This window comes from Oncorhynchus tshawytscha, linkage group LG10 (assembly GCF_018296145.1).
Source record: "Oncorhynchus tshawytscha isolate Ot180627B linkage group LG10, Otsh_v2.0, whole genome shotgun sequence".
Classification (NCBI taxonomy): domain Eukaryota; kingdom Metazoa; phylum Chordata; class Actinopteri; order Salmoniformes; family Salmonidae; genus Oncorhynchus; species Oncorhynchus tshawytscha.
In genome coordinates this window covers 78,862,388-78,886,452 of record NC_056438.1, presented here as the reverse complement: position 1 = coordinate 78,886,452, position 24,065 = coordinate 78,862,388, and the positions used below count along the sequence as shown (strand labels likewise).

Below are 24,065 nucleotides of genomic sequence, written 5' to 3'. Positions count from 1 at the left end.
CGGACTTCTACGTCACAGTCTGCTTGGATATCACTGTGTCTGCTTGGATATCACTGTGTCTGCTTGGATATCACTGTGTCTGCTTGGATATCAATGCGTCTGCTCGGATATCACTGTGTCTGCTTGGATATCAATGCGTCTGCTTGGATATCACTGTGTCTGCTTGGATATTACTGTGCGAACTTGATGAACCTGAATATTCTCTCCCTCTTCCCTCGCCCTCTCTGAACTTATCCCACTGTGTCTGCTTGGATATCACTGTGTCTGCTTGCTAAATACATGCAGGTCAGCACACTGGAGTCAATCCTACCAAGACTCAAATGTCCAGTTCCTTTGAAATCTGAGCTTTTGTTCTCCTTATTTCTAAAAGAGACTGCTGAAAGCAACTCCTCTCCCTCTCTAAACAACAAATAATGGGGATACAAATGAACAAATATTCTCTCCCTTTCCCTCCCCCTCTCCCTCCCCCACTCTCCCTCCCCTCCCCCTCTCCCTCCCTCTCCCCCTCTCCCTCCCTCTCTCCCTCCCTCTCCCTCTCCCTCTCCCTCGCCCTCTCCCTCTCCCCTCCCTCGCCCTCTCCCTCTCCCTCGCCCCTCCCTCCCCCTCTCCCTCTCTTCAGAGAGACAAGTATAAAAGTGGAGAGAGAAAAGACGTGGAGGCTGTCGCCCCCCAGTGGAAATGTATATCACAGACTCCTAACAGTGGTTGTGAGAGTATCTAGTGTATAGTGTCTGTGGTAAATATACCTGTAGTAGGAGATGGTACTTGAGGACTCTCTGCATGGGAACCACCAGTAGATCTCTCAGAGTGAACTTCCCATTGTTGGCTCTTTTAGAACATTCCTGGGACAATAACAACACAATGAATTAGGATATGAAGTATTACATCAACAGGTACACAAGAGATCGCTAGGCAACATCCCTGTTTGGTCATGCTGAGGCTAGTTCCTCAGATCATTCACCATAGAGATCCTATTCGAATAATTACGAATAGAATATTCTAATTCGTCGGCATGTTGCCTTACCCATAGACTGTATCAGAACAACTGGTCTCACCTCTAGCTTTAGTCGTACGTCCTCTTTCTCCTTACAAATAAAGTCCAACACTGTGATGGATATCTCAACGTGGCTGCAGTAGATTCCATAAATGAGTAGCCTGCAATGCAGAAGGAAAGTATATGATACCAAATGGTGAATTTGAGTAGCAGCCAGTGTCAGTACTTCCTGAATCCCCCTGAAGAAATGTTTCTGATATTTTCCAGATTCTGATTTATATTCTTCTGACTAACTGTTATACGAGACATTACAATAGGCTATTTATTATCATTTCTGTGTATGTAAACACCATTAGAGAACGTGTTATTCATGACAAAGGCCTACCTGTCCTTATAGGCAATGAAGACCTGGTAGAGGTTTAAGGCGTTCTTGTTGAGAATGGACTCTTGCACCTCCACCATCAGACTCTTATGGACTTTCACCAGGTCCTGTGAACAGAGCGAGATCAGATGGTGTACATTACAACGAGTTCATAACTCTTAACTCAAGTCTACTCCGTAAAGACGCCATTTGTGTAAAGATGAGAGTTCGGGCTGTCTCTTACAGGGATGTTGACGAAAACCTTGTCGATTTCTGACGCAGTGAAAAATTTCTTCAGTGGATTCAAAAAGTACTGTGGAAAAAAAAGTTTATAAAAAAAGTTAAGATGTGATGTCATCACGTCATCACTTCCACCTCAGGCTCAGATTGTATCAGTCACACATATATATATATATATATATATACACATACAAGACCAGGAGTTTCCTGTTCAGGTCTTGAGGCTTGGAGCAACTACTCATATCAGGACTGACTGCAAACCACAAATACTGCAGTCTGCACGGCATCTCTAGATTAGCAGCTAGTCTGCAGTCTGCATCTCCAGATTAGCAGCTAGACTGCAGTCTGCATCTATAGAATAGCAGCTAGACTGCAGTCTGCATCTATAGAGTAGCAGCTAGACTGCAGTCTGCATCTATAGAGTAGCAGCTAGTCTGCAGTCTGCATCTATAGAGTAGCAGCTAGACTTCAGTCTGCATCTATAGAGTAGAAGCTAGTCTGCAGTCTGCATCTCTAGAGTAGCAGCTAGACTGCAGTCTGCATCTATAGAGTAGCAGCTAGACCTCAGTCTGCATCTATAGAGTAGCAGCTAGACCTCAGTCTGCATCTATAGAGTAGCAGCTAGACTTCAGTCTGCATCTATAGAGTAGCAGCTAGACTTCAGTCTGCATCTATAGAGTAGCAGCTAGACTTCAGTCTGCATCTATAGAGTAGCAGCTAGACTGCAGTCTGCATCTATAGAGTAGCAGCTAGACTGCAGTCTGCATCTCTAGAGTAGCAGCTAGACTCAAGTCTGCATGGGATCTATAGAGTAGCAGCTAGACTCAAGTCTGCATCTATAGAGTAGCAGCTAGACTGCAGTCTGCATCTATAGAGTAGCAGCTAGACTGCAGTCTGCATCTATAGAGTAGCAACTAGACTGCAGTCTGCATCTATAGAGTAGCAGTTAGACAGCAGTCTGCATCTATAGAGTAGCAGCTAGACTGCAGTCTGCATGAAATCTCTAGAGTAGCAACTAGACTGCAGTCTGCATCTATAGAGTAGCAGCTAGACTTCAGTCTGCATCTATAGAGTAGCAGCTAGACTTCAGTCTGCATCTATAGAGTAGCAGCTAGTCTGCAGTCTGCACGGCATCTATAGAGTAGCAGCTAGACTGCAGTCGGCATCTATAGAGTAGCAGCTAGACTGCAGTCTGCATGGCATCTATAGAGTAGCAGCTAGACTGCAGTCTGCATGGCATCTATAGAGAAGCAGGTAGACTGCAGTCTGCATGGCATCTATAGAGTAGCAGCTAGGCTTCAGTCTGCATCTATAGAGTAGCAGCTAGACTGCAGTTTGCATGGCATCTCTATGTAAGCTCTACAGGGTCTCTGTGTATCTCTCTCCTTCTCTATAGACTCCAGGGTCTCTGTGTATCTCTTACCTTCTCTATAGACTCCAGGGTCTCTGTGTATCTCTTACCTTCTCTGTAGACTCCAGGGTCTCTGTGTATCTCTTACCTTCTCTATAGACTCCAGGGTCTCTGTGTATCTCTTACCTTCTCTGTAGACTCCAGGGTCTCTGTGTATCTCTTACCTTCTCTATAGACTCCAGGGTCTCTGTGTATCTCTTACCTTCTCTATAGACTCCAGGGTCTCTGTGTATCTCTTACCTTCTCTATAGACTCCAGGGTCTCTGTGTATCTCTTACCTTCTCTATAGACTCCAGGGTCTCTGTGTATCTCTTACCTTCTCTGTAGACTCCAGGGTCTCTGTGTATCTCTTACCTTCTCTATAGACTCCAGGGTCTCTGTGTATCTCTTACCTTCTCTGTAGACTCCAGGGTCTCTGTGTATCTCTTACCTTCTCTATAGACTCCAGGGTCTCTGTGTATCTCTTACCTTCTCTGTAGACTCCAGGGTCTCTGTGTATCTCTTACCTTCTCTATAGACTCCAGGGTCTCTGTGTATCTCTTACCTTCTCTATAGACTCCAGGGTCTCTGTGTATCTCTTACCTTCTCTGTAGACTCCAGGGTCTCTGTGTATCTCTTACCTTCTCTATAGACTCCAGGGTCTCTGTGTATCTCTCTCCTTCTCTATAGACTCCAGGGTCTCTGTGTATCTCTTACCTTCTCTATAGACTCCAGGGTCTCTGTGTATCTCTTACCTTCTCTATAGACTCCAGGGTCTCTGTGTATCTCTTACCTTCTCTATAGACTCCAGGGTCTCTGTGTATCTCTTACCTTCTCTATAGACTCCAGGGTCTCTGTGTATCTCTCCTCTGTTTGTTTGATCTCTGAGAGGCAGCAGCTTCTCACATTCTCAGCCTGCTTCTGTTGGGAAGAACATGTGTAGTAAACGTTTGGTCCCAATTTGTTTTTTTGGGGGGGCAAACAAACACATACTGCTCAAGGTCTGTTAAAAAATATATTTCAGTAACATTATTGTGTGTGTTGTTTGTGTGTGTGTGTGTGTGTGTGTGTGTGTGTGTGTGTGTGTGTGTGTGTGTGTGTGTGTGTGTGTGTGTGTGTGTGTGTGAGTGTACCAGTGTAGGATGCTGTTCGGTCCTCATCAGGTCTTCATAGATCTCTCCTCCTTCATCGGTGTCATCCAACCCGTAGACTGGAACATACAACTCTCCCTCATCCTCTAGAACGTTCTCACTGAAACACAAACAGGCCCGTACACACACACATACTCTCTTTGAGATGAGGCCATTGGAAAGCTAAAGAGAGGGTAGGTGAAGGAACTGCCTCAATCCAACCATCGACCCAGGTGCTTTGTCATGGTTTTCCACAGGGGGGTGCTGTTTCACAGGCAGACATATACACTACGCAGTATGTCAAGTCTGCTAAGCGGGATCAATCTCAAGTCTAATCAAACCATCTGAGCCTTACACTCAATCTGTCTGTCTGTCTGTCTGTCTGTCTGTCTGTCTGTGTGTCTGTGTGTCTGTGTGTCTGTGTGTCTGTGTGTCTGTGTGTCTGTGTGTCTGTGTGTCTGTGTGTCTGTGTGTCTGTGTGTCTGTGTGTCTGTGTGTCTGTGTGTCTGTGTGTGCTAATTTTGTTCGAATTCTGGTAATAGATGCACAATGGTCTGTTTTGCGCCCCATTGTGTACATTAAAACTTGTTTTTCAACCACTCTACAAATTTCTTGTTAACAAACTATAGTTTTGGAAAGTCGGTTAGGACATCTACTTTGTACATGACACAAGTCATTTTTCCAACAATTCTTTACAGATAGATTGTTTCAATTTTATTTCTCTGTATCACAATTCCAGTGGGTCAGAAGATTACATACACTAAGTTGACTGTGCCTTTAAACAGCTTGGAAAATTACAGAATATGATGTCATGGCTTTAGAAGGTTCTGATAGGCTAATTGACATAATTTGAGTCAATTGGAGTTGTACCTGTGGATGTATTTCAAGGCCTACCTTCAAACTCAGTGCCTCTTTGCTTGACATCATGGGAAAATCAAAGGAAATCAGTCAAGACCTCAGAATTTTTTTTTTAGACCTCCACAAGTCTGGTTAATCTTTGGGAGCAATTTCCAAAGCCTGAAGGTAACACGTTCATCTGTACAAACACTAGTACGCAAGTATAAACACCATGGGACCACGCAGCCGTCATACCGCTCAGGAAGGAGAGGCATTCTGTCTCCAAGTGATGAACATACTTTGTTGCGAAAAGTGCAAATCAATCCCAGAACAACAGTGAAGGACCTTGTGAAGATGCTGGAGGAAACAGGTACAAGTATCTACATCCACAGTAAAATGAGTCCTGTATCGTCATAACCTGAAAGGCCACTCAGCAAGGAAGAAGCCACTGCTCCAAAACCGCCATAAAAAAGCCAGACTACGGTTTGCAACTGCACATGGGGACAAAGATCGTAATTTTTGAAGAAATGTCCTCTGGTCTGATGAAACAAAAATAGAACTGTTTGGTCATAATGACCATCGTTATGTTTGGAGGAAAAAGGGGGAGGATTGCAAGCCGAAGAACACCATCCCAACTGTGAAGCACAGGGGTGGCAGCATCATGTTGTGGGGGTGCTTTGTTGCAGGAGGGACTGGTGCACTTCACAAAATAGATGGCGTCATGAGGATGGAAAATTATGTGGATATATTGAAGCAACATCTCAAGACATCAGTCAGGAAGTTAAAGCTTGGTTGTAAAATGGGTCTTCCAAATGGACTATGACCCCAAGCATACTTCCAAAGTTGTGGCAAAATGGCTTAAGGACAACAAAGTCAAGGTATTAGAGTGGACATCACAAAGCCCTGACCTCAATCCTATAGAAAATTTGTGGGCAGAACTGAAAAAGCGTGTGCGAGCAAGGAGGCCTACCAACCTGACTCAGTTACACCAGCTCTGTCAGAAGGAATGGGCCAAAATTCACCCAATTTATTGTGGGAGGCATGTGGAAGGCTACCCGAAACGTTTGACCCAAGTTAAACAATTTAAAGGCAATGCTACCAAATACTAATTGAGTGTATGTAAACTTCTGACACACTGGGAATGTGATGAAAGGAATAAAAGTTTAAATAAATCATTCTCTCTATTATTCTGACATTTCACATTCTTAAAATAAAGTGGTGATCCTAACTGACCTAAGACAGGGAATTTTTACTAGGATTAAATGTCAGGAATTGTGAAAAACTGAGTTTAAATGTATTTGGCCGAGGTGTATGTAAACTTCCGACTTCAACTGTACATACTGTTTATCAATGGTATATATGGATAGATGAAATTAAATGTCCATATGGAGAGATCAACAGACTTACTCAATCAGGTCCTTCAGATGACTGTAAATATCCTCGTCTTTCAGACTCTCCTCTGTTGGAAAGGGCCTGTCAAAAAAAAAAGGGGAAGTATCCCAGATATTACATCATTATTACATTATTACATCATCAATGAAATGTCATGTTGATTCAAATAGAAAAAAGTAGCTGAAGTGATGACTCCACACGACATCACTGAGCCCCAGTGTTTCACACTTTGTTAAGGTTGACATATAAGTGAGACGTACTTGATTCCTGCCTGTTGCGCGACCGTGGAGTAAGAAAGCATGGACAGAGTATCCATCACCTAGTGGGAGAGAAGAAGAGGCCATATGTGAGTCAAGTGTATTATATATATATATATATATGAATGTGAAGTATCAGAAAGGATCAGAAAGGATCAGAAAGTTATAAAAATGTAACCTTTATTTAACTGACTAGTTTAATAACAACTCCTACTGGGGAACAGTGGGTGAACTGCCTTGTTCAGGGGCAGAACGACAGACTTTTTAAAACTTTGTCAGCTCGGGTAACCGCTAGGCTACCTGGCGCCCCACTCGGCTTTAGATTTGGTTGGTTTGAATGCTGCTGGTGTTTAGATGTAGTTGTTTTACATACAAGCACACACTTACCTATCTCACATCTGAGTAAAGTGTGTTGACCACAGATATACGCCAGCCAATCACTGAGCCTCTCACTGAGCCCCTCACTGGAGGAAGTGGTTAAAATCCAAAGCTAAATTCACATACATCTCAGGATGTGTGTTAGTGTGTGTCTGTGTCTGTGTGTGTGTGTGTGTGTGTGTGTGTGTTAGTGTCTGTGTTAGTGTGTGTGTGTGTGTCTGTGTGTCTGTGTTAGTGTGTGTGTGTGTGTGTGTTAGTGTGTTAGTGTCTGTGTGTGTGTGTGTGTGTGTGTGTGTCTGTGTGTGTGTCTGTGTGTGTGTCTGTGTGTGTTAGTGTGTGTGTGTGTGTGTTAGTGTGTCTGTGTGTGTTAGTGTGTGTGTGTTAGTGTGTGTGTGTGTGTTAGTGTGTGTGTTAGTGTGTCTGTGTGTGTTAGTGTGTGTGTGTGTGTGTATGTTAGTGTGTGTGTGTTAGTGTGTGTGTGTGTCTGTGTGTTTTTGAGCGTTTTACTATTACTTTCATGCAATACCAAATAACGTCTAATGTTCTAATATTCTGCCTCTATCTCTGGTGCTCAAAAAACAAACGACTGGCCTGAGGCGTCTGTCCACATCAATGAAAACTAGGATACACATATTGATTCTAGTCAACTGAGAGTAGTGAACTAGGTTATTAACTGCAGGAGGGCTGACTGTTGTCTAGACCAAACACTCTAACTCAATATTAACATAGATACATTACAGTTAAAAACATTAACAAAAATAAAACATGGCCGTAACCATGGTGAACCGGGTTGGGGGGGGGTGAAAGTTCAATCACGTTTACTGCATTTCAGACACTTTAAAATGCTATTTGGAGAACAGCAAAAATGACCCATTATCACCTTGACTGCTGAAGGTTCATTCACCTCAGTCCATCTACAATACAAATCTACAAATACATTAGCATTTCGCTACACTCGCATTAACATCTGCTAACCATATATATGTCACAAATAACATTTGATTTGATTTGATTTATACAATTGTAATGTTACAGTGCCTTCATAAAGTATTCATACCCCTTGACTTTTTCCGCATTTAGTTGTTTTACATCCTGTATGAAAAAATGTATTAAATTCAGATGTTGTGTCATTGGTCTACACACAATACTTCATAATTTCAAAGTGAAATAATTTTTTTATACATTTTTCTAAATTAATTAAAAATGAAAAGCAGAAATGTCTTGAGTCAATAAGTATTCTATCCATTTGTTATGTCAAAAATATGTTCAGGTGTAAAAATGTGCTTAACAAGTCACATAATAAGTTGCATGGAATAATTGTGTTTAAGATGATTTTTGAATGACTACATCCTATCTGTTTCCCACACATACAGTGGGGCAAAAAAAGTTTTTAGTCAGCCACCAATTGTGCAAGTTCTCCCACTTAAAAAGATGAGAGAGGCCTGTAATTTTAATCATAGGTACACTTCAACTATGACAGACAAAATTAGAAAAAAAAATCCAGAAAATCACATTGTAGGATTTTTTATGAATTTATTTGCAAATACAATAATCTGTATGGTTCCTCAGTCGAGCAGTGAATTTCAAACACAGATTCAACCACAAAACCAGGGACGCTTTCCAAAGCCTCGGAAAGAATGGCACCTATAGGTAGAATACAACAAAAACAAAAGCAGACCTTTGAGCATGATGAAATTTAAATTACACATTGGAAGGTGCATCAAAACACACAGTCACTACAAAGATACAGGCATCCTTCCTAACTCAGTAGCCAGAGAGGAAGGAAACTGCTCAGCGATTTCACCATGACACCAATGGTGGCTTTAAAACAGAATGTAATGGCTGTGAAAGGAGTAAACTTAGGGCTGGCCATACAACATTGTAGTTACTCCACAATACTAACCTAATTGACCGAGTGAAAAGAAGTAAGCCTGTACAGGATAAAAGTATTCCAAAACATTCATCCTGTTTGAAATAAGGCACTAAAGTAAAACTCTAAAAATGTGTCAAAGAAATTAACTTTATGTCCTGAATACAAAACGTTATATGTGTGGCAAATTCAACACCGCACATCACTGAGTACCAGTCCTCATATTTTCAAGCATGGTGGTAGCTGCATCATGTTATCAGTAGCTTGTCATCAGCAAGGACAAGGGAGTATTTTTAGGATAAAAAGAAATGTAATAGAGTTTAGCACAGGCAAAATCCTAGAGGAAAACCTGGTTCAGTCTGCTTTTCGACCAGACACTGAGAGACTAATTCACCTTTCAACAGCACAATAACCTAAAACACAAAGCCAAAACTTACACTGGAGTTGCTTACCAAGAAGACAGTGAATGTTCCTGTGTGGCCGAGTCACAGTTTTGACATAAATCTGCTTGAAAATCTATGGCAAGAATAATGGGCAAATGTTGCAAAATGTAGGTGTGGAAAGCTCTTAGAGACTTACCCAGAAAGACCCACAGCGGTAATCGCTGCCAAAAGGTGCTTCTCTCTCTGTCTCCTCCGGTGTAGACCTAACAGTGAACTGCTTACTTACAAGCCCTTCACCAACAATGCAGTTTTAAGAAAAGTAAGTGTTAAGTAAAAAATAATAATAATAATAATAATTCAAGAGAAGCAGTAAAATAACAGTAGCGAGGCTATACACAAGGGTTACCGATACAGAGTCAATGTTAAGGTAATTGAGGTAATATGTACATGTAGGTAGAGTTGACTATGCATAGATAATAAACAGCCATTTGATTAGCTGTTCAGGGGTTTTATGGCTTGAGGGTGGAACCGTTAAGAAGCCTTTTGGACCTAGACTTGGCGCTACGGTACCGCTTGCCGTACGGTAGCAGAGAAAACAGTCTATGACATGGGTGGCTGGAGACTGTCACAATTTTTAGGGCCTTCCTATGACACCGCCTAGTATAGACGTCATTGATGCACTTATTGATGAAGCCAGTGACTGATGTGTTGTACTCCTCAATGCCATCGGGAACAATCCCAGAACATATTCCAGTCTGTGCTAGCAAACCAATCCACTTCTTTATTGACTGAGTCACTGGTGCTTCCTACTTTAGTTTTTGCTTGTAAGCAGGAATCAGGGGGATATAATTATGGTCAGATTTGCCAAATGGAGGGCGAGGGAGAGCTTGGTCTAGAGGTTTTTCCCTTTGTCTATTCATTTAGCATGCTGATAGAAATTAGGCAAAATGGATTGAAGTTTCCTTGCATTAAATAATAATAATCCGGCCACTCGGAGCGCTGCCTCTGGATGGGCGTTTTCCTGTTTGGACTTATACAGCTCATTGAGTGCGGATTTAGTGCCAGCATCAGTTTGTGGAGGTAAATAGACAGCTAAGAAAAATATAGATGAAAACTCTTTTTGGTAAATAGTGTGATCTACAGCTTATCATGAGGTACTCTACCTCAGGCGAGCAAAACCTTGAGACTTCCTTAAATATTAGATTTTGTGCACTAGCTGTTATTGACAAATATACACAGACTGCCACCCCTTGTCTTACTGGAGGCAGCTGTTCTATCTTGTCGATGCAGCTTAAATCCTGCTGTATTCATCCGTTCAGTCGCGACTCGGTGAAACATAAGATATTACCGTTTTTAATGTCCCGTTGGTAGGATATTTGTGATCATAATTCGTCGATTTGTTATCCAATGATTGTACGTTAGCTAATAGGACTGATGGTAGGGGCAGATTACCCACTCGCCATCGGATCCTTACAAGGCACCCCGACCTACGTCCCCGTTATCTCTGTCTCTTTCTCATGTGAATGACGGGGATTTGGGCCTTGTCTGGTGTCTGAAGTAAATCCTTTGCGTCCGACTCATTGAATAAAAAATCTAAAATGAGGCCTTTCTACTGACTCTGAAAAACACCAAAAGAAAGATGCACAGGGTCCCTGCTCATCTGCTTCAAAGTACCTTAGGCATGCTGCAAGGAGGCATGAGGACTGCAGATGTGGCCAGGGCAAGACTTCAATGTCTGTACTATGAGACGCCTAAGACAGTGCTACATGGAGACAGGATGGACAGCCGATCGTCCTTGCAGTGGCAGACCACGTGTAACAACACCTGCACAGGATCTGTACATCCGAACATCACACCTGCGGGACAGGTGCTGGATGGCAACAACAACTGCCCGAGTTACACCAGGAATTCACAATCCCTCCATCAGTGCTCAGACTGTCCGCAATAGGCTGAGAGAGGCTGGACTGAGGGCTTGTAGGCCTGTTGTAAGGCAGGTCCTCACCAGACATCATCGGCAACAACGTTGCCTATGGGCACAAACCCACCGTCGCTGGACCAGACAGGACTGGCAAAAAGTGCTATTCATTGACGAGTCGCGGTTTTGTCTCACCAGGGGTGAAAGTCAGATTTGTGTTTATCGTCGAAGGAATGAGCGTTAAACTGAGGCCTGTACTCTGGAGCGGGATTGATTTGGAGGTGGAGGGTCTGTCATGGTCTGGGGCGGTGTGTCACAGCATCATCGGACTGAGCTTGTTGTCATTGCAGGCAATCTCAACGCTATGCGTTATACATCCTCCTCCCTCATGTGGTACCCTTCCCGCAGGCTCATCCTGACATGACCCTCCAGCATGACAATGCCACCAGCCATACTGCTCGTTCTGTGCGTGATTTCCTGCAAGACAGGAATATCAGTGTTCTGCCATGGCCAGCGAAGAGCCCGGATCTCAAACCCATTGAGCACGTCTGGGACCTGTTGGATCGGAGCTAGGGCCATTCCCCCCCAGAAATGTATTGGTGGAAGAGTGGCAGCAAGAACAGCAAGAACTGGCAAATCTGGTGCAGTCCATGAGGAGATGCACTGCAGTACTTAATACAGCTGGTGGCCACACCAGAAACTGACTGTTACTTTTGATTTTGACCACCCTTTGTTCAGGGACACATTATTCCATTTATGTTAGTCACATGTGTCTCAGTTTTTGAATCTTGTTATATTCATACAAATATTTACACATGTTAAGTTTGCTGAAAATAAATGCAGTTGACAGTGAGAGAACTTTATTTTTTGCTGAGTTTATATATATACCGTTCAAAAGTTTGAGGTCACTTAGAAATGTACTTGTTTTTGAAAAAAAACGTCCATTAAAATAACATCAAATTGATCAGAAATACAGTGTAGACATTGTTAATGTTGTAAATGACTGTTGTAGCTGGAAATGGCTGATTTCTTATGGAATATCTACAAAGGCGTACAGAGGCCCCTTGTCAGCAACCATCACTCCTGTGTTCCAACGGTTGTGTTAGCTAATCCAAGTTTATAATTTTAAGAGGCTAATTCATAATTAGAAAACCATTTTTGCAATTATGTTAGCACAGCTGAAAACTGTTGTTCTGATTAAAAAAGCAGTAAATCAATAAAACTGGCCTTCTAGTTGAATATCTGGAGCATCAGCATTTGTGGGTTCGATTACAGGCGATTAATGGCCAGCAACAAAGACTTTCTTCTGAAACTCGTCAGTCTATTCTTGTTCTGAGAAATGAAGGCTATTCCATGCGAGAAATTACCAACAAACTGAAGATTGTCACAAGATCTCGTACAACGATGTGTACTACTTCACAGAACAGCACAAACTGGCTCTAACCAGAATAGAAAGAGGAGTGGGAGGCCCCGGTGCACAACTGAGCAAGAGGACAAGTACATTAGAGTGTCTAGTTTGAGAAACAGACGCCTCACAAGTCCTCAACTGGCAGCTTCATTAAATAGTAACCGCAAAATACAAGTCTCAATGTCAACAGTGAAGAGGTGACTCCGGGATGCTGTCCTTCTAGCCAGAGTTGCAAAAGAAAAAGCCATATCTCAGACTGGCCAATAAAAAGAAAAGATTAAGATGGGCAAAATAACAAAGACACTGGATAGAGGACCTCTGCCTATAAGGCCAGCATCCCAGGGTCGCCTCTTCACAGCTAGTTTCCGTCCTCCTCTGGGTACATTGACTTCAATACAAAATCTAGAAGGCTCGTGGTTCTTACCCCCTTTCATAGACTTAAACAGTAATTGTGACAACTTCCGGAGGACGTCCTCCAACCTATCAGAGCTCTTGAAGCATGAACTGACATGTTGTCCACCCAATCAAAGCAGAGAATGAATCTAGTACTGAAAGCGTATGCTACAGCTAGCTAGCACTGCAGTGCATAAAATGTGGTGAGTAGTTGACTCAAAGAGAGAGAAATACAGTAGTTGAATAGTTTTGTACAAATTAATGTCTTAAAAAATGAAAGCGAAGCAAGAAAGAGAGATCTCTCTCTCTCTCGGACTCCCCAATTACTGACCAGGAGCTCTATAAAGAAACTTCAGGCCCTCAAACTTAAAAAAGTAGACCTGATTGCATCCTAAATGAGATGCTGAAATTCAGTAGTGCAAAATTTCAATTGGCTATATTAAAACTGTTTTATTTGGTCCGGAGTTATTTCTCTAACATCTGGAATCAAGTACTCAATCTTTAAGAACGGATACAAATTTGACCCTAAGAATTACAGAGGCATTTTTGTGAACAGTAACCTGGGGAAAGTTTTCTGTGTAAATGTAAGAGTTCTAAACTTCCTTAGATTTGGGTCATTTTAGGCAAAAATTGAGGGGGAAAAAGGGTCTTGACTAAAAGCAAAATCTAATTCATACCAAAACATCACACGACTGATCATACAGTGCATTTGGAAAGCATTCAGACCCCTTGACTTTTCCCACATTTTGTTATGGTAGGGTTAGGGTTAGTTTTATTCTAAAACTGAAACAAAAAAACATATCTTAAGTATTCAATGCCTTTGCTTTGAGACTCGAAAATGAGCTCAGGTGCATCCTGTTTCCATTGATCATCCTTGATGTTTCTACAACTTGATTGGAGTCCACCTGTGGTAAATGTAATTGGTTGGACATGATTTGGAAAGGCACACAGCTGATATAAGGTCCCACAGTTGCATGTCAGAGCAAAAACAAAGCCATGAGGTCAAAGGAATTGTCCGTAGAGCTCCGAGACAGGATTGTGTCGAGGTACATATCTGGGGAAGGGTACCAAAGAATTTCTGCAGCATTGAAGGTCCCCAAGAACACAGTGGCCTCCATCATTCTTAATGGAACTACCAAGACTCTACCTAGAGCTGGCCACCCGGCCAAGATGAGCAAGTGGGGGAGAAGGGTATTGGTCAGGGAGGTGACCAACCTGAGGGTCACTCTGACAGACCTCCAGAGTTCTTCTGTGGAGATGGGACAACCTTCCAGAAGGACAACCATCTCTGCAGCATTCAACCGATCAGGCCTTTATGGTAAAGTGGCCAGACGTGGAAGCCACTTCTCAGTCAAAGGCACATGACAGCCCGCTTGGAGTTTGCCAAAAGGCACCTAAAGGACCCTCAGACCATGAGAAAACAAGATTCTCTGGTCTGATGAAACCAAGATTGATCTCTTTGACCTGAATACCAAGAGTCACGTCTGGAGGAAACCTGGCACCATCCCTATGGTGAAGCATGGTGGTGGCAGCATCAGGCTGTGGGTAGTTTTTCAGAGGCATGGACTGGGATACTAGTCAGGATCGAGGGAAAGATGAACGGAGCAAAGTACAGCGAGATCCTCGATGAAAATCTGCTCCAGGGCGCTCAGGACCTCAGGACCTCAGACTGGGGCAAATGTTCACCTTCCAACAGGACAACGACCCTAAGCACACAGCCAAGACAACGCATGAGTGGCTTCGGGACAAGTCTCTGAATTCTTATGTAAATGTGATATTTCCATTTTTTCTACATTTGCAAAAATTTCTAAAAAACTGTTTTTGCTTTGACATTATGGGGCATTGTGTGGAGATTGATGAGAAAGAAAAAAACGATTTAATACATTTTAGAAGAAGGCTGTAACGTAACAAAATGTGGAAAAGGTCAAGGGGTCTGAATCCTTCCTGAATGCACTGTATTTACACCCTACACACCCTGGGAGATAAACATGTCCACCAAAATAATACCAAAATGTACGCTTGTTTTATCAACTTCCAAAAAGCATTTGATTCTATTTAGCATATAGGACTGTTCTACAAAGTTATTGAAAGGGATGTAGAGGGTAAAACATGACATAATTCAGAGGTTAAATGCATGCTCTTCGCAGATGACCTTTGCCTGCTGTCACCGACAGCCTATGTCCTACAGCAGAGCCTGGACCTGCTAGAGCAGTACTGCCAGACATGGGCCCTGGCAGTAAACCCCCAAAATAATAAAACAAGGGTTTTGTCATGCCCTGACCGTATAGAGCCTTTTTATTTCTCTATTTGGTTAGGTCAGGGTGTGATTTGGGTGGGCATTCTAGTTTTCTATTTCTTTATTGGCCGGGTATGGTTCCCAATCAGAGGCAGCTGTCTATCGTTGTCTCAGATTGGGAATCATACTTAGGCAGCCCTTTTTCCCACCTTAGATTGTGGGATCTTGTTTTTGCACAGTCACTGTCTCGCCCTGCAGAACTTTACATTCGTTTATATATATATATATATATTTTGTGTCATTTTAAATAAAAGTAAAATGTACGCCTACCACGCTGCGCCTTCTTGGTCTTCATCTTTCAACGAGCGTAACAGGTTTTCAGAGAAGATCCAAATCTCAGGGAATTAGGCCAAAGTTCTCAAATATATAGAGTACTGCACACACTACAATTACTTAGGTTTAAAAATAAGCTCAACTGGACACCTTAATGAGGCAGTGAATGAACTGAGAGAGAAAGCACACAGGGCATTCTACGCCATTAAAAACAAATTCAAATTGAAATGCCTATTAAAATGAGGCTAAAACGAATTGAATGTGTCATTGAACCAATTGTACTTTATGGCAGCGAGGTGTGGGGTCTTGCAAAACAAGATTTCACCCAATGAGACAAACACCCCATTGAAACCCTGCATGCAGAGTTCTGTAAGAGTCTCCTACATGTCCAGAGGAAAACTACAAACAATGCATGCAGGGCAGAATTAGGCCAATATCCACTAATAATAAAAACTAAAAAAGAGCTATTCAGTTTTGGAAACATCTAAAATACAGTGACCCCTCTCATATCATTACCAAGCCCTGCAATGCCAAGAGCTGAGCAAAGAAAAGAGTCCCCTCATCCAGCTGGTCCTGAGTTCACAAACCTGTTCTACTAACACATTGAAGCCTCAGGACTAATCAATCAGAATAAAACAAATTACAACACAGTAAAAAACAAAACTACATGACTTATTGGGAAACACAAAGTACAAAGCAAAATGCAGTTTTATCTGGCCCTAAATCGATAGACACCATGGCAAAATAGTTTACCATGGTTACTGATCAAAACCTTAGAAAGTAGACAATGTACAGGCTCAGTGAGCACAACCTTGCCATTGAGAAGGGTAGACACAGGAAAACCTGGCTCCCAAATTATATTTTTTTTGCATTTATTCAAAAGAAACGTATTTAGATTTTTTTTAAAGCTTTACGTTCAAATTCCTCTCCATTAGTGATGCCTCGTTTCCTGAAATGAGTCAAATATGCCAGTGAACCTGAACATCATGCACTCAGAAATGTAATTATTCTGCTGGGGGTGTAAAAACACAAAAGGGAACATATTTGCATATGTCTTAAGTCTTGTGAAGACCAGCTGAATTCTGGCAAAGAGTATCTTCTTTTATCTCAGCATGTCTACAGATTCTCCCTTCTCCCTGTTTTTGTTTGTGTGGAAATGTTGATACTGGAGACTGTTATCAGAAGAAACTGTGTAACCTAGCATTTATACCGGCTAAGAAATGCATTGCCATTAAATGGAAGGTTGGTTATCCTCCCACAATGGATGGAAGAAATGTCAAGTTATGCATTACTAGATTAGATTTTTTTTAACAAGATTAAGGGTATACTGTGCAACTTTCATAAATGTCAAATCAAATCAAAATGTATTTGTCACACACACACGGTTAGCAGATGTTAATGCGAGTGTAGCGAAATGCTTGCGCTTCTAGTTCCGACCGTGCAGTAATATCTAACAAGTAATCTAACCTAACAATTGTAAAGGAATGAAAAAGAATATGTACATAAAAATATATGAATGAGCGATGGCCGAACAGCATAGGCAATATGCAGTAGATGGTATAGAGTACAGTATATACATATGAGATGAGTAATGTAGGGTATGTAAACATTATATAAAGTGGCATTGTTTAAAGTGGCTAGTGATGCATTTATTACATACATTTTTCCATTAATATTAGGTCTGGATGGCTTATACTGTATTGAAAACATGCCCATGTCAGGGGAGATACCTATTTAGCCAATCCCTAGCTGCTGGGCTTGCTAAGGCCTGGCACTGGGGGTCCGCTGTACTGTTGACACTCTAGCCTTGGCCTGAACACACCTGAAACCAATAATGAATGTTTCACTGAGATCCTCAAGCTGAGTGGGGTGTGTTGGGGCGCTGCAGGGCTGTGGACCCCTGGGGGCAGGACGGGGTGACCCAGCTATACAAGTAAAAAGAGCTCTACAGTACCATTAGCACTATGATATGAATTATATGGAGAATTTGCTGTTTATGTGTGTTAATGTGTAGGTATATGTGTGTTTTTATTCAACTTTTGTTTTCCAAACATTTTCCTTGAAACATAAAAAAAAAAACATGGGAAGGAAGTTGCTGGGGAGAGTTGTGTTATTGACTAGGCTGGTAGGGGTCGGTGTGAGTGTTGTGTTATTGACTAGGCTGGTAGGGGTCGGTGTGAGAGGTGAGAGAGTTGAGTTATTGACTAGGCTGGTAGAGGTCTGGTAGGGGTGGGAGAGTTGTGTTATTGACTAGGCTGGTAGGGGTCGGTGTGAGAGTTGAGTTATTGACTAGGCTGGTAGGGGTCGGTGTGAGAGTTGTGTTATTGACTAGGCTGGTAGGGTCTGGTGTGAGAGTTGTGTTATTGACTAGGCTGGTAGGGGTCAGTGTGAGAGTTGTGTTATTGACTAGGCTGGTAGGGGTAGTGTGAGAGTTGTGTTATTGACTAGGCTGGTAGGGGTCAGTGTGAGAGTTGTGTTATTGACTAGGCTGGTAGGGGTCAGTGTGAGAGTTGTGTTATTGACTAGGCTGGTAGGGGTCAGGGGTGTGAGAGTTGTGTTATTGACTAGGCTGGTAGGGGTCAGTGTGAGAGTTGTGTTATTGACTAGGCTGGTAGGGGTCAGTGTGAGAGTTGTGTTATTGACTAGGCTGGTAGGGGTCAGTGTGAGAGTTGTGTTATTGACTAGGCTGGTAGGGGTCGGTGTGAGAGTTGTGTTATTGACTAGGCTGGTAGTGAGAGTTGGTTATTGACTAGGCTGGTAGGGTCGGTGTGAGAGTTGTGTTATTGACTAGGCTGGTAGGGGGGGTATTGTAGGCTGAGAGTTGTGTTATTGACTAGGCTGGTAGGGGTCAGTTGTGTGTGACTAGGCTGGAGGGGTCGGTGTGAGAGTTGTGTTATTGACTAGGCTGGTAGGGGTCAGTGTGAGAGTTGAGTTAGGCTGACTAGGCTGGTAGGGGTCAGTGTGAGAGTTGTGTTATTGACTAGGCTGGTAGGGGTCGGTGTGAGAGTTGTGTTATTGACTAGGCTGGTAGGGTCGGTGTGAGAGTTGAGTTATTGACTAGGCTGGTAGGGGTCGGGAGAGAGTTGAGTTATTGACTAGGCTGGTAGGGGTCGGGGAGAGAGTTGAGTTATTGACTAGGCTGGTAGAGGTCGGTGTGAGAGTTGTGTTATTGACTAGGCTGGTAGGGGTCGGGGAGAGAGTTGTGTTATTGACTAGGCTGGTAGAGGTCGTTATTGTAGGTGAGAGTTGTGTTATTGACTAGGCTGGTAGAGGTCGGTGTGAGAGTTGAGTTATTGACTAGGCTGGTAGGGGTCGGTGTGAGAGTTGTGTTATTGACTAGGCTGGTAGGGGTCGGTGTGAGAGTTGTGTTATTGACTAGGCTGGTAGGGGTCGGTGTGAGAGTTGAGTTATTGACTAGGCTGGTAGGGGTCGGTGTGAGAGTTGTGTTATTGACTAGGCTGGTAGGGGTCGGTGTGAGAGTTGTGTTATTGACTAGGCTGGTAGGGGCTGTTATTGACTAGGCTGGTAGGGGTCGGGGAGAGAGTTGAGTTATTGACTAGGCTGGTAGGGGTCGGGGAGAGAGTTGTGTTATTGACTAGGCTGGTAGGGGTCGGGAGAGAGTTGTGTTATTGACTAGGCTGGTAGAGGTCGGTGTGAGAGTTGAGTTATTGACTAGGCTGGTAGGGGTAGGCTGGTAGGGGAGAGAGTTGAGTTATTGACTAGGCTGGTAGGGGTCGGTGTGAGAGTTGTGTTATTGACTAGGCTGGTAGGGGTCGGTGTGAGAGTTGTGTTATTGACTAGGCTGGTAGGGGTGTGTGAGAGGTTATTGACTAGGCTGGTAGGGGTCGGTGTGAGAGTTGTGTTATTGACTAGGCTGGTAGGGGTCGGTGTGAGAGTTGAGTTATTGACTAGGCTGGTAGGGGTCGGTGTGAGAGTTGAGTTATTGACTAGGCTGGTAGGGTCGGTGTGAGAGTTGTGTTATTGACTAGGCTGGTAGGGGTCGGGGAGAGAGTTGAGTTATTGACTAGGCTGGTAGAGGTCGGTGTGAGAGTTGAGTTATTGACTAGGCTGGTAGGGGTGACTAGGCTGGTAGAGAGTTGAGTTATTGACTAGGCTGGTAGGGGTCAGTGTGAGAGTTGAGTTATTGACTAGGCTGGTAGGGGTCGGTGTGAGAGTTGTGTTATTGACTAGGCTGGTAGGGGTCGGTGTGAGAGTTGAGTTATTGACTAGGCTGGTAGAGGTCGGTGTGAGAGTTGAGTTATTGACTAGGCTGGTAGGGGTCGGTGTGAGAGTTGAGTTATTGACTAGGCTGGTAGGGGTCGGTGTGAGAGTTGAGTTATTGACTAGGCTGGTAGGGGTCGGGGGAGAGTTGTGTTATTGACTAGGCTGGTAGGGGTCGGGTGAGAGTTGAGTTATTGACTAGGCTGGTAGGGTCGGTGAGAGTTGGTTATTGACTAGGCTGGTAGGGGAGAGAGTTGAGTTATTGACTAGGCTGGTAGGGGTCGGTGGGAGAGTTGTGTTATTGACTAGGCTGGTAGAGGTCGGTGTGAGAGTTGAGTTATTGACTAGGCTGGTAGGGTCGGGAGAGAGTTGTGTTATTGACTAGGCTGGTAGGGGTCGGGGTGAGAGTTGAGTTATTGACTAGGCTGGTAGAGGTCGGTGTGAGAGTTGTGTTATTGACTAGGCTGGTAGGGGTCGGGGAGAGTTGTGTTATTGACTAGGCTGGTAGAGGTCGGTGTGAGAGTTGAGTTATTGACTAGGCTGGTAGGGGTCGGGGTGTGAGAGTTGTGTTATTGACTAGGCTGGTAGAGGTCGGTGTGAGAGTTGAGTTATTGACTAGGCTGGTAGGGGTCGGTGTGAGAGTTGTGTTATTGACTAGGCTGGTAGGGGTCGGTGTGAGAGTTGTGTTATTGACTAGGCTGGTAGGGGTCGGTGTGAGAGTTGAGTTATTGACTAGGCTGGTAGGGGTGACTAGGCTGGGGAGAGAGTTGTTATTGACTAGGCTGGTAGGGGTGGTAGGGGGGAGAGAGTTGTGTTATTGACTAGGCTGGTAGGGGTCGGTGTGAGAGTTGAGTTATTGACTAGGCTGGTAGGGGTCGGGGAGAGTTGTGTTATTGACTAGGCTGGTAGAGGTCGGTGTGAGAGTTGTGTTATTGACTAGGCTGGTAGGGGTCAGTGTGAGAGTTGTGTTATTGACTAGGCTGGTAGGGGTCGGTGTGAGAGTTGAGTTATTGACTAGGCTGGTAGGGGTCAGTGTGAGAGTTGAGTTATTGACTAGGCTGGTAGGGGTCGGGGAGAGAGTTGTGTTATTGACTAGGCTGGTAGGGTCGGTGTGAGAGTTGAGTTATTGACTAGGCTGGTAGGGGTCGGTGTGAGAGTTGTGTTATTGACTAGGCTGGTAGAGGTCGGTGTGAGAGTTGTGTTATTGACTAGGCTGGTAGGGGTCGGTGTGAGAGTTGTGTTATTGACTATGCTGGTAGGGGTCGGTGTGAGAGTTGTGAGAGTTGAGTTATTGACTAGGCTGGTAGGGGTCAGTGTGAGAGTTGAGTTATTGACTAGGCTGGTAGGGGTCGGGGAGAGAGTTGTGTTATTGACTAGGCTGGTAGAGGTCGGTGTGAGAGTTGAGTTATTGACTAGGCTGGTAGAGGTCGGTGTGAGAGTTGTGTTATTGACTAGGCTGGTAGAGGTCGGTGTGAGAGTTGTGTTATTGACTAGGCTGGTAGAGGTCGGTGTGAGAGTTGTGTTATTGACTAGGCTGGTAGAGGTCGGTGTGAGAGTTGTGTTATTGACTAGGCTGGTAGAGGTAGGGGTGTGAGAGTTGTGTTATTGACTAGGCTGGTAGAGGTCGGTGTGAGAGTTGTGTTATTGACTAGGCTGGTAGAGGTCGGTGTGAGAGTTGTGTTATTGACTAGGCTGGTAGGGGTCGGGGAGAGAGTTGTGTTATTGACTAGGCTGGTAGAGGTCGGTGTGAGAGTTGAGTTATTGACTAGGCTGGTAGGGGTCGGGGAGAGAGTTGAGTTATTGACTAGGCTGGTAGGGGTCGGGGAGAGAGTTGAGTTATTGACTAGGCTGGTGAGGGTCTGGCATGCTGAAATTTGATATAGAGGATGTCTTAGGAGACAATGAAAAGTCTTTGTACTTTACTGGTAAGAGTTGTTCATTTGTTAGGATCTTGGTTAAAGTTGCAACACAATATTTAATATTGAATTATCATTGATCTATTTCAGTCTTATCAATCACTTAAACATATGTAATAATGATCTCTTACCTAGATTGATGTTTGGACATTTCTGATTGACTTGTTATTCTAAATTGAGACGGTTAGAAGGGCCATTGGTCATATTAGATTGTGTAGAGATGCAGGAAATGAGCTTTAGATGCCCTCCAAAAAATGAGAGGATCCACACACCCCTACAAAGTGTTTTGTTTGGGACAAGTCGAATACACACATTACTGAGGATCATTCTCCATATTTTCAAGGATAGTGGTGGCTGCATCATGTTATGTGTATGCTTGTCATCGTTAAGGACTGGGGAGTTTTTCAGGATACAAAAATTTACGAAATTGAACTAAGCACAGGCAAAATCCTAGAGGAAAACCTGTTTTAGTCTGCTTTCCAACAGATACTGGGAGATGTGTTCATCTTTCAGCAGGACAATAACCTAAAACACACAGCCAAATATACACTGGAATTGCTTACCAAGAAAACAGTGAATGTTCCTGAGTGGCCGAGTAATTTAAAAAAAAACTTAAATCTACATGAAAATGTATGGCAAGACCTGAAAATGGTTTTCTAGCAATGATCAATAACCAATTTGAGCTTGAAGAATTTTAATAAAATGGGCAAACGTTGCACAATCCAGGTGTGGAAAGCTCTTAGAGACTTACCCAGAAAGACCCACAGCTGTAATCGTTGCCAGAAGGTGCTTCTACTGATGTGAATACTTATGTAAATTAGATATTTCTGTATTTCATTTCCAATACATTTGCAAAAATATCTAAAAACATGTTTTCAATTTGTCATTATGTGATATTGTGTGTAGAAAAATATTTATATTTAATCCATTTTGAATTCAGGCTGTAACACAACAAAAATGTGGAATAAGTTAAGGGGTATGAACACTTTCTGAAGGTACTGTACGACCCTGAGCATTTGGTTGAGACAAACAGAAAACCCTGTTCTGTGCCGCAAAAGCTAGAGATCTCTGCTGAATTTAAACACGACACTACTTATCAGATCTGGTATGCATATCACTGTCTACGTAAGCGAAAATACATGACTTGTTCTGTATATTCTGTGGTATATCACTTCTATTCCTCCCCCCAGTCTTCTACTTCATAGTATTACAAGTCTGTCACGTTGTGGTGGACATGTAGGAATAAACCCTGCATACATATACTTTGCACAAGGAACATATATGAAACTACAGAGTCTTGTGCAAAGCGTACGTGTCACATTGGTGGATAGACGAGCGGCCTTCTCATTCGCTAACAAGATCAGTATTTAAATCGGCACTGCTATTACTGAGAAAAAGGAAGGTTGAGTAGAACACTTGGCTAAACTAAAAGAAACTGAACTGATCATTATAAGTAACTCTTCCCATCTTCCCCTTGAGGAAGTTGATTCCTTGTCTGGCTTCTCCTCAACAGACACTCAGCTATTTGACCTCAGATCTGTTTTTTTTTATTGTCTGCAACCCCTTGTTTAATTACTTCATTATTTTACAACCATATATCAAAGATATTTACATTTAAGATGAAATATATACAATTAAATCATTATTTAGATTTTTACAAACTTAGCTCAAGTATAGCGTGTATTCTAAAAACAAACTTATGTGTTGGGCATGAGAGTGCTTGTATCTTCACAGACCTTGTCGTTTCCTGTGTGAGTGTATGCTGTGGCTTTGCCTCTAACCCAGGTGTTCAGATTCTTTAAATATCCCTTGTTTAAATACATCCGCTTTAGCTGCTTTCTGATAGAGATCTTTAGATATTTTAGCAGGCATTTTTTTGCCGCACTCTGTGATACTGTCTGTGAGCTATAGAGACTTGTAGCAGAACCTGGTTATGAATGTGGGTACAGACAGACAGCCAGCCAGACAGACAGCCAGACAGACAGCCAGACAGACAGCCAGACAGACAGACAGACAGACAGACAGACAGACAGACAGACAGACAGACAGACAGACAGACAGACAGACAGACAGACAGACAGACAGACAGACAGACAGACAGACAGACAGACAGACAGACAGACAGACAGACAGACAGACAGACAGACAGACAGACAGACAGACAGACAGACAGACAGACAGACAGACAGACAGACAGACAGACAGACAGACAGACAGACAGACAGACAGACAGACAGACAGACAGACAGACAGACAGACAGACAGACAGACAGACAGACAGACAGACAGACAGACAGACAGACAGACAGACAGACAGACAGACAGACAGACAGACAGACAGACAGACAGACAGACAGACAGACAGACAGACAGACAGACAGACAGACAGACAGACAGACAGACAGACAGAC

General features: G+C 43.2%; 1 protein-coding gene across 3 annotated transcripts in view; it reads right to left on the bottom strand.

Annotated features, from left to right (window-relative positions):
• Positions 1 to 24,065, bottom strand: part of LOC112259668 (guanine nucleotide exchange factor VAV3-like) — a 120,034-nt gene that overhangs the window by 74,616 nt on the left and 21,353 nt on the right. For 2 of the 3 annotated variants that reach the window (XM_042329152.1, XM_042329154.1), the window contains 8 exons: positions 6,605 to 6,663; positions 6,360 to 6,425; positions 4,119 to 4,236; positions 3,817 to 3,906; positions 1,600 to 1,668; positions 1,380 to 1,483; positions 1,056 to 1,155; positions 747 to 842 (listed from right to left, as the gene is read on the bottom strand). In XM_042329152.1, the coding sequence (XP_042185086.1) occupies positions 747 to 842; positions 1,056 to 1,155; positions 1,380 to 1,483; positions 1,600 to 1,668; positions 3,817 to 3,906; positions 4,119 to 4,236; positions 6,360 to 6,425; positions 6,605 to 6,663 (702 nt within the window). The remainder of the gene's footprint in view (positions 1 to 746; positions 843 to 1,055; positions 1,156 to 1,379; positions 1,484 to 1,599; positions 1,669 to 3,816; positions 3,907 to 4,118; positions 4,237 to 6,359; positions 6,426 to 6,604; positions 6,664 to 24,065) is intronic. The other variant, XM_042329153.1, reaches the window with a different exon arrangement.